Here is an 11,304-nt window from a genome sequence, read left to right on the forward strand (position 1 = left end):
AGGCAGTAAAGGATGATATCACTTCTGGCAGATGAAAATGTGTTTTTTTAATACATTCAAATACATTCTGGTGTTTCACGAGCTGCAGTTCGAGGGAAGACTCAATACTCTACTGCAAATTGAAGTACAGTTTGTTTCTCGCAGCAGTAAAAACTGCGCTTCATTCCCGCTGAATAACCATACGCGCCTCAGCTAAAATGTATGTAGCAGAGCTAAATGAGTGCAAATCATGGGGGCAGTTATCCTTTTATCATCTCTGTATCAAACGTGGTGGAGTGCTGTTACTTCGGTGCTGGTGATGAAATATGATTTTCCCAACAAAGAGGACCAAACAACCTGTGGAAATAATTCAACCCTCTTTGTTGTTGCTGCCAAAATCCGCATTGCAGCCGATGATTGTGCAGAACCCTCTGTGGTGGTGGTGGTGGTTGTTGTGTGCAGCTGCTGTCAGCCTCTTCAAATAAAAAAAAGCACCGCTGTAATTAGATGCTTTTACAGTCAATTTAGATGCCTTGCGACCCATCCGCCAATTACAAACAGGCTCTTAATTGAAGGGAGGGGTCGAGGTCAGCGTGACACTCAGCTGATGAGGCTGCGATGCCAAGAATTCCGCCATTCGTGAGTGTTGGCGCACAGCAAAGGGCTTTGAGCTGAGACCTCCGATTGAATTCTTAATGCTTATGTGGCACCACAGAGGCACACGCTGAACAGAAACACTATTGACGACCTGCTCATCATCCCTGCTGTGATTTGTCACGAGGCTTACACATATTCAATCAAACCAAACTTGTTCCTGCGTGTGGTGCGTTTTTGTTGCTGGGCCACGGAACAATACAAATACAAGTGAGTGGAACGAGCAGAGTCCCTGTAAAATTCAAACAAATTGCTGATTTGAAAAATACCCTCTCTGTTTCTTCTTCTCGCCCCATAACAGAGGAGGAGAGGCAGATCACTCCGGGGCCATCGTCGGGTGCCGTCATCGGAGGTATCCTCGGCGCCCTCGCCTTCATCGGCATCATCGTTGGCACCATCTACTACATCTGCAAGCGCCAGGAGGACGGAGAGTAAGTCTTCATTAGCGTCTACTTCATTGTCTCTAAAATATAGGGAGCATTGCTCATTCAGGCTTGTTGCATGTCACGAGTCGGCCCAGCGGGGAAAGTAGCTCGCTCCCCTGAGGTCGGTGTGAGGCCGCGTGGAGATTTTACTCCCTAAAATGCTCGGTACTCTGAACCCATGCTTGGACAATGCTGCTCATGGTCCAACTCACTGTATCCATGGCAACTTTCTGTTTCTTGTAAAGGTTAATCTGTTCGTACGGTGGAGACTTTCAACGTGACATTTACCAAAATAGGCTACTATGCTGAAAAAAAAAAGAAATAATGATTTTATTGATGTTTTTCATTTTTCCAATTTTGGATGCCCAATTGAATATGAAGAGAACACTTGATACACAGATTGCGAGGCCTCAGCCATCTTCAAACTGTTTTGATCTCAGCTGCACCTGTAAAGTTTGGTTACTCCCTCTTGCACAACGAAATCTGTCCTCAGACAGACGGATGAATATAAAACACCTGGCAAAGTAGTCTCAGTCTCATAATATTACATGAAATGACTGTAAAATGATATTAAAGCCTCAAATGTGACCTACAGGGGGGAACCTGGTACAGGTGTTGTATCAAACACTGTTTCCCGCAACCTAAACGTGAAATAACCCAAACAATCGTGCTGTGACTTTAACTTTAAGGAGGGAAACACTGCTTAATGGGGGAACTGACTTTGATGTCACACCTGGTCCGTTGGGCTGGGTTTTTTTTACGAATCCCAGAGCTGATGGAAAGCGTGAAGGGCCACATATCGTTTATACAAGGTCTCCAGTTCAGCTGGTGCCTTGTCGCTTGGAGAAATCTCTATTAAGACCAAAGAATCAAAAGACTTTTATTTTCCTGCCAGTACAAATTATCTGCTCGAGGGTTCAAGTGCAAAAACCTTTAAGACAAATCTCACCGCTTTAATTCAGAAAACATTCTGCCATTTAAAAGAGTGATTATAGAGTCTGGACTGGTTTATGGCACAATGTTTCAAGACCTTCTACGGCTGTGCCTCTCGGTGGCCCGGCTTGTTTCTTTGTTTCGCACAAAAGAAAATGTGATGTGTGAACGAAACAACAATCAGCGCCACATTGTCTTTTGTCTTTTCTCCAATCAGGGGCCCCCCCAAGCACAAGCCCCCTCCCCCTGTGAAGGCAGGCAGCTCAACAGAGATGGTGAGTGCTCGACGTGAACTCAAATCAATCTTTATCGTCACCACGATTATATTCCTCACACAAAAATACACACACGCAGTCCATTTGGGCAGTCATAATGGGGCTAATGGCTATTGATTGGAGATCTGAGTTGGCTTGTGTGTTGAAATAATGAGCTTGGTTTGTGAAGAGCTCCATTAGAGCCCTCCTGTCCTCCCCCCCCCATGTTATTCCATCATTCGATCACACTTTTGTGACCGCTGTGCTCACAAACGCATTATGTGATGAGACCAAAAACCCTGCAATTCTATGTTGATTAGAATGTATGAAAGATGTCTAAACGCCCGTTAATGCTGAGATGGGGTTACACGGGGGGTTCAACTGTGAAAGTTTAAAAGTTTTAATCAATTTTAATAATATATACAATAAATATGTAAAGTAATAACAATGAAGTGAAATTTAATTTAAAAGAAATAAATGGAATCAAAATTAAATGAGTAAATACAAATCATGAAATAAACTGACTTTTACAGAAGGGTGACATTTGTATCAGAGCAGGATTAGTTACAAGTGGGCATACTAATGGTGGTCGTGGTAGTACAGCACAGTACAACCCATCTCATTTGTTTAAGCCCTCAGGTATAATGTAACACAGGTCCGTCTCCGTATAAAAGTGTCTATTTGCAGTTGTAGATTTGCAGTCATGTTTTCCATTGCATGAACTTGTTTCAGTCTCTGCAGCTACTGAGTTATGGTTGGTGGTTTTGCATCCTTCCAGTTTACAGTTATCATTTTCCTGATAAAAGCGTGCACAGAATATACCTCAGATCTGCTATAGAGCCAAACAGAAATAGCAATGACTCTGAGGGGACATCCACTTCTTTGATTTGATCAATTTCTGCCTTTTCCAGAACCGTTGAATTACTGGGCAATCCCAAAAGATATGTGTGTGATCCCCTATTTCTCCACACTTTCTCCAACATAATGCCGCCAAAGGATCTGTCACATATGAAGAGCTTGTAGGAGGTGTATTAAAATATCGGATTTTTAATTTCCAGTCGGATTCTTTCCATATTTGGCGATATTCTTTATAGCAGTTGTTGCACAGATCTTTCTACGTATTATCTTCAATTATAACATTTAATTCCAATTCCCACTTTTCCTTCATGTTCCTTGTATTTAGCGCTTTGTCAGCTGTCAGCCTTCTGTCTATATGGAAGACATGGTTTTTCTTCAATACTGATAAAGGCTTCTATTTCATTGGGGTTATTACTGACTAACTGCCTCTCGTTATCTTAATATAGTGGCTCAATTGAAAATATCTATACAAGTCATTTGATGAGGGTCAGTTTAAGTTAAGTCAAAGGTTCTTCGAAGCAAACTGCAAGTCGTCTATTTCACAGGGTTTACATCCGGAGTCCCGTTCGTCGTTATGTTTACATTACGATATGTTATGTTAAGGTTATAAACTGTTAATAAACATGCAATGTCTCAGTGGGCACTGTGGACATTTTACTGAAATAAACCAGACTACAGTCTTTCCCTAATCTTAGCCAAGTGCTGCCAGAGCCTAAACACAATGTAGCTGTAGCTGCTACAAGTGAAATGAGTCATTAGTATTAAATGACAAATAGTATTATCGTAACCAAAACAAACTATGCCCTGTGCTACGATAATAAAATCTAATTTAAAGTGAGACTTTTTAACTTTTCCTGCACAGCGCCCCCTGTGGCCACAAGTGACAATGACAGGATCATTTGCCAGGATATTGTTTTGAGTCTGCTCCTTAAAAAGGACTGTCGACTCCAGAAACAAGACATATTTCTCTGTACCTGTACTTGTTTTTGTGTGTTGGAGAAATCAGCCATAGAGATTACTGTTCTCTGCAATATAATGCTGCTCGGCTTGTGGCCAAACAAAATACATTAAAACCACTCAACAGCAAAGTCTCTTTGCAGAAATTATGACCCGGTTACTCAAGATAATCCACAGACCTTGTTTGGAGCAGTTTCATATCGGAACTATTTTCTTAACTACACCCACCAACCATCTCACTGACGCGAGATGTAAAAATGAATGGCGTCCTCCTTGGACAAGGTCTGTGGATTAACTTGAGTACAAGCCGAGTGCCATTTAGTTCCTTCATATTGGGGAGAAAACAGACATCTCTACAGCCGATACCTCCAACACTCGCCAACTCACACCAAAAATATCGAGATCGATACATAGCACTACAGATGAGAGGGTGAACTGTCCCTTTAAAGACATAATTATGTTTATCTCTGACGTCTTAAATTCAACATGAGTACAGGTAGAAATTAGGATAAGGATTAGGGTTTTCAGGATTTTCCTATTTGTCATGTTACACAGATAGTTAAATTTAGCTAACATTAGCCACCGTCAGCTAGAGTTCATACCAGACCATGTAAGGCTGTAGTGTCAAAACTAATGAACAAGGGGGCCTTATATTGCCTGAGTTCAGCTACATATTTGTAAGTGTGTTGTGTTTTCTTTCAAAGTCTACACTATCTTTACTTACGACTCCAGTCTGCAGCCTCTGTTACGCCGCTAGCATACACTTATTTGAATGCATTGTCTCGAGCTCTTATCTTCTCGGCTGCATTATCTTGTGCTGTTTTCTGATGATGCGGTTGATACGGTGTGGTTTCTGTGCCATGTAGCTGAACAAGCCATCCGAGCCTCCCAAGGCCACAGAGACGGCCCCTCTCAACCCAGGAGAGGTTTACTACGAGCCCACGGGGAGAGAGCCTGTCACAGTAACTAACACAGCACACACTCACACACTCACACACACACAAGCAGGTGTTTTTGCCCGCCGACGCATGAGCCACACTCATGTCACAGTGGGCTCCACATCTGTTTGGACAGCTACACACTGTGTTGTAGGGACGTCGTGGTGTTTGTGCTTTGTTCCAGTCAATCAAATGATATTAATATTAAGCTGTGTACAATTACTAAAACAGTCTAAAAGTGTGTTGTAACTTCAACAGTATTCGTTGTTACTACAAGGAACTTTCAACTGAAGATTGTCTATTTCTATAGAGTTATTCTTAATGCTTGTCATTTGGATGCCACCGGGTCGGATTCTGGCGGAATCATTCCGGTTCACCAGAAACTCAGCTCAGACTTCAGCGGGGCGTCCAGCAGCAACCAGTCCACCGGGGACAGACCCAGACTCGGAAACACTATCATTTAATTTTCATAGGAAACGCCAAAATCAACACAAAATGAAAGTTCCTTGTAGTAACTTTAAAGATCTTTGCACCTTTCCCTAACATCCCATACTTCTCCTGGTATATAAGGAGTTGTATGACTGTGAGTGGATTTGATGTGTTTGTATTCCCATAAACACGTGTGACACCTTGCAGAACCTGGATGACGAGACCACTGGAGCGCTGAACGGCGGCGGACCCCCTGTTCTGGACGACTCGGCCAAATACGACAAAGCCAACGAACTCGCCGACGACGGTCACCGCGGCAACAACTTGGATTCATCCAATCACGAGCAACCGGCTGCCAACATCTCCCGCGGCGAGAGCTTCGTATCTCCCGCCATGTACGTGTAGCCACCGCATCCCGGGCGTATGGGCACGTTCCAGGTCACCTAAATTTGCATGAAAGGCAAAAGGCGAGCACACCTGGTTCTACGCGAGAAAGTTTTAACCCACACACAATGACATTTTGCATCCAAGTTCATCTTTTTTTACCAGGCACATTTATTGTTTTTTTGGGACAAAATGTTTTTGCATCTCCCCATAAAAACAGGCGTGAGAAGCAGTGATTTCCTTTCTGTTGACACTGACACATAGGATGGCAAGCAAAGGTAACAAGCTTTTCCTTTTCGTCATGTTTATAACTCTTGCATGCGTCATATGCGGTTTTAATCATCATTACTTTTCAAATATCTGTTAAAGAAAAGCAAAAGTAAAGCACAAAATATCAAAGCTTTCAAAGCAGTTTAGGATGCACACAGTCGTTCCTGATATCTGAAGCGGTAGCACTTGAACTCACATGTGCATTGCATATAATGAGGCGGGCTTTTACAATATGTTAATTACATGGTTGAGAGGTGTTGCAATGTAGGTGAACTGGAACACTCCCCTCAGCTAATTAACACACCACGCGCTGCCTGTGTGATGCTTGCGAAACCAAATTTCAGCTCAAAAATAAAACAGCAAGACAACAGTATTTCAAGAGCATTCTGTATGAAATATTATATGCAACATTCTGTGCCATGAACATAAAACGTCCCCGGTTGCAAAAATGAGTGTTTTATGTGAAGCTGCCTGTCCTGGGCTCTTCTGTTTACAGCCGTGGAAAGTGATTTGAACATCTATATTTAGGGATTAAACATCAGGCTCCTGTTGCAGCCTTGCAATACTAAGGAAGTGAAAAAATACCATCTTTGAAATCCGTTCAAAGGACTCTTCCTCCACGGTCGGTTTGGTTTTAATTACATACTATCTCAATACGGTCCCAGAAAGTCCAAAGCATGTTGCTCTCCAAGCAGCTTCAATTAATCACTCAAGATCTTTGAAAGTATTTCAGTTCTTTATCAACTCCTACAATCGCTCCAAAGAAAAGAAATCCAACCTTTCCCACTATATTCCAGGCTACAGTCCAATAAAGAAACATTCCACTTTATTACGTTGTCAAAAGGGCCCGTCTTTCCCCGGAGCGCCGGGTTGCTCGTTAGCGCTAACGAAGGGGAAGTGAACATTGTTTTGATGCTTCGTAACCTGGCAACATTACATGAATAAGATTCCGTGATTCATAATTGCAAGATTTGGGTGAGACTGTTTGTGTTGGGGAGATGAAACCCAGTTTACAGCAAAGCACACACACACACAACAGGGTTAGAAAAAACACCAATGTTTGTATTTCGTCCTCCTCTAATAAATCACACTAATAAGGCTGAGAAAACCTGATGCGGAATGAGTGTGAAAATGCTCAGCATGTATTAGAAAAATATTGCCATTACAGCCATTTTATCAGATTAAAATGGTCACACGCTCTGATATATGCAGAACATTTTACATATGTAGAAAATATGCATTTTGCATTTTTAGCCAATTCAGAACAAAAAGGTGAGCAACAACTATGCCAGGCTGAATAAAAAAAATGGTCTTCATAGATGTCAGATGTACCAAATGATGAACAAACTGTGTAAATAGTATTGAAAATATTGATGATTAATATATTGTTGGTGAAATGTGTACACAAAAAAATAAACCAGTGTAGGTGTTATCAGTGCCTCTGTACAGGGGATGGAAGTTTGTTAAATGTCAAATTTAAAAAAAAAAAACACCAAAAAAATAAAGTGTGTATTACTATTTTATTTTTCACGGGTGCATTGAGGTTGTCACTTAATACTAAACTGTTTTATTTGAATATATGGGGAAAAAATTAAATGGTGTGGACTTTACTACTTGTTCATATTACTCTGCATGGCATGATTGTTGGCTTGTTGAAACACTTTTCCCAAGGCTGTTTGCGGAATAATCTTCTCCATTTGTAAAAGCATTTTTGAATGTCAAAAAATAACAACAAGAAAGCTGTTTTTTTTTTTTTTTTATGTCCGTCTCAGTGCATCTGTCACATTCACGCACACCACGAGCACAAGACCAATTTATGTTGAGAGAGTGGGAGGTATTTCTTTCGGTTGTGTGACGGCTCGGCAGGCACCCAGAGATGCAATCTTTTCTCTCATCTCTAATCCTGAGGTCCTGATTGAGGCCTCGAGGTGCACAGATCCCCTTGAGGTAATGTTGACAGTCGTGACGATAGGATCTAGCGGCCTAAATCCGACATCCCTCCCAACCCGTCACATACGGACACTCGGTCCCCCTGGCGTCACTTTTTAGCGCACTGGGTGGCCCTTTAGCGTAATTTTGCATTTTTGCAGGATAGATTCAACGCGTGGTTTACATCGCAAACTGAAGAAAGTTAATGGCAATGGCAATTTAGGAAAAGGTCATGGTTTGGGCTTGAATTCAGTATGTTTGTTACCTAACTTAAGTAACATTCATAAGTTAAGTACGTTACGTACGTTAACTTATCCATCTTTACCCAGAGCTAGCTGCTAAGTAACAACAGGACACTATGCGGTCTAAGCTAGCAATGGTAATTCATCAACACTTGCTAACGTTTAGCCAACAAGCTAAAGAAGGTAGCTCTAAACTCCTGTGTACTGCTGTTAAACGTAGCTCAGCCTCCCGCATGCAAAACGACCGCCCGGCACATTTTGATCCCCTTTGTTTTCGTGACTCTACATAGCTCGTTAGCTAGCTAGCTCCACATTAGCCTCTCTCTTTCCACTCATACACCTACTTATAAATCAATTTTCCATCCAATTCATAAACACAGATAAGACATAAAAATCAATTTCTGACGTTTTATGACACATTTTGGACGGATTCCCCTCAAATTTTGAGTTGGTTTCAGAGTTTTGTATTGACGTTACTATATCTAAGACTCTAGTATTGATTATTTGACACGTATCTGTTCATCTTTACACCCCTGTTAACTTCCCTTCTTAAATTAAAATAAGTGAACCTTCGGTTTTACACGTGACACGAACAGTAGCCTCCTGGGTGAAAGTCCTGGGTTTCACTCCCTGACCTCCTCCCAACATGGAGTTTGTCACTCTTCATACTAATACACCTGACTTCCTCCTTTGCTCCAGTCTTGACTACTACAGCCACTAGAGGCAGCCCTGCATGAGCAAAACTGACACTAGAGGGGTACGTGGAGCATTACAGTTTAACCCGTACGGCCACTGACCAAGATTCCGTATTTGATTTGTTGGGAGTGAGACCGTGGTTGCCCAAATCACCGTCAAAAGCACATAGTCAGGTGTCGGTTACACTACGGAATTGAAAACGGTTCATTAACAGGCGCTGACAGATAGAGATTTAAACAGGAGGAGAAACAAATGGAGACTAATAGAAAGGAAAAGTTTACAACAAGAAAACAACAAACAAGGACATTTTCTCTTCACAGCTTTCACTTTCTGCGAGGTCGAAAGGAAATGCAATATTTTAGTTTTTCTGACGTATGACAATCATCTGTTAGTATACAATCATCGCTAGCTTTGGTGCCGAGTTTTTGGGTGTTTTTTTCTCATAAATTGGTAGTTATAATGGAAGTACCACTTTCTGCTGCTTGTTAACTGAAACGCGGCGACAAGTTTGATCCATCCCGAAAAGAGCCACAAATCTGTCTTACCAATTTAATTGTATCTGTTGTAACATAACTGACTCATGGTGTGGTAATTGGTTGGTTATTTTAGTTGCTTTAATTGGTTCTCATCTATAATGGTCACTGGATCCACAGTATAAATTCAGCACGGGTGCAGGATATATAGAGACTTCTACGATAGTCAGCAGTATAAGCGAGATGTTCATTGTGATTAAAGGGAATGTCGGCATGCTGCATGGACCAATGGGATAAAAGCTCCCAGTTGTGCAAGAAGAGTCGGACCACCATGAGTGTGTCGCTTTCTGACTCGCTCATATGGTGCAGTGTCAGACAATCACGAATGTGTTTCATGGCCCTGCCACAGGAAAAAAAAAAGTCATGAAGCAGAATTAAATGTAAATTAATGAATATTTAGTTTTTTGTGCATTAATATGTTGGCTGCTGTTGATAGATTGAGCACAAAGGGAAAGACAATCATTGGGACTCATTATATTTCAGACCAATGACTCAGCACGTGTTCTAGACATCGCCAGGAGTGCCGTCACGGAGCTGCCAACAACAACAACATTGCTCAAAGATATTAGCTCCAAGTCGGTTTACAGGCGGGACTTTCTCAAAAAGCATGAGTCAGCAGTTATAGGAGGGTGAGAAGTGGGGAGACTTGTGATTTCAAAGTATCTATTATATCGAGGGGCCCGTGTCCCGTCTGTGGGAGCTGCAGAGTTGCATTTCGGCCACGGTGCTTTGCTCCGTCTCCCCGCTCCCCCCCTGTTCCGGGTCCGATGCCAGAAACACAAGCTGTGAATGTCCTCAATAACGGTGTGAATCTGGTCCTCTCCCTCGTTTGCGTTCTCTTTCACACCTCACCGTTCTCTCTCTTTTAACCATCATCATCACAGCTTCTCATCACGGAGCCAGACGTGCCTTCTTTATGTTATTTTTAGCTTGTCAGTTTTCCACTTCTTGTCTAGATATAACGGAACATGAAAGGGGGAAACACACAAACATGTCATGGGTTTGACGTCGATGATGGCAATGCTAGAAAAAAAGAAAAAAAAACGCCACAAACACTGGAGATGATATAGTATTTTGTGCTTATCGATTTTCTTTCATTTGTATTTTGTTTTATCGCAGATGGATTATCATTTTGTATGCTTTTCGGGAAACCTATTGTACATGTTTTACAGATCATTGTCTTGTCAAATAAAATGTAAACCAAAAAGGACAGGGTGGTCTTGGTGGTTATTATCGACCCCTGTCAGCAGGATGAAGAGTGAAGCTGAAGAAAACAGCAGAGCGGCACGATGGAGATCTGCTTCGTCCAAACATTTTGTTTATATCTTCAGGTAATGAGTAGATTTAGAGTTGAGTTGATCCTGTTATCAAGCAATCTTTTCATACATATCCTGTGATCCTTAAAAAGTCTTAAATTAGTTTATTTGCTTTTTGAAATTAAGGCCAACAAATGTCTTTAAAAGTTTGTCACCTTCTTGTAGAAGCTTGGACCGGTCCTGCTCCGGACACTTCCTGCTCTCGCAACAGGATTCAGGAAGTAAACAAATCATTTAGCAGCGATGCTAAGCTAAAGGCAGCTCCACAGGCTCAGGTCAGACACCAGTCTTAATATATGTGATTGGTACCAGCTAGAATCTGGATGGTCTCATCCAGTGGTGTATAGTAACGAAGTAGAAATACTTCGTTACTGTACTTAAGTAGTTTTTTTGGATATCTGTACTTTACTTTACAACTTATATTTCTGTTGACTTTTACTTCACTACATTTTGCAAAGAAAACTGATACTTTTACTCCGATACATTTCCCCTGAAACCTTCATTACT

At 41.6% G+C, this 11,304-nt stretch overlaps 1 protein-coding gene across 1 annotated transcript in view; it reads left to right on the forward strand.

The window, feature by feature from the left end:
• pvrl2l (PVR cell adhesion molecule related 2 like) overlaps positions 1–10,625 on the forward strand; it is a 298,583-nt gene extending 287,958 nt beyond the window's left edge. The window contains exons 7-10 of the mRNA XM_079287576.1: positions 935–1,064; positions 2,209–2,266; positions 4,927–5,022; positions 5,635–10,625. Of these exons, the coding sequence (XP_079143702.1) occupies positions 935–1,064; positions 2,209–2,266; positions 4,927–5,022; positions 5,635–5,832 (482 nt within the window). The 3' untranslated portion in view covers positions 5,833–10,625. The remainder of the gene's footprint in view (positions 1–934; positions 1,065–2,208; positions 2,267–4,926; positions 5,023–5,634) is intronic.
• Positions 10,626–11,304: the final 679 nt, after the last annotated feature.

Source organism: Melanostigma gelatinosum (assembly GCF_949748355.1).
Source record: "Melanostigma gelatinosum genome assembly, chromosome: 17".
NCBI lineage: Eukaryota > Metazoa > Chordata > Actinopteri > Perciformes > Zoarcidae > Melanostigma > Melanostigma gelatinosum.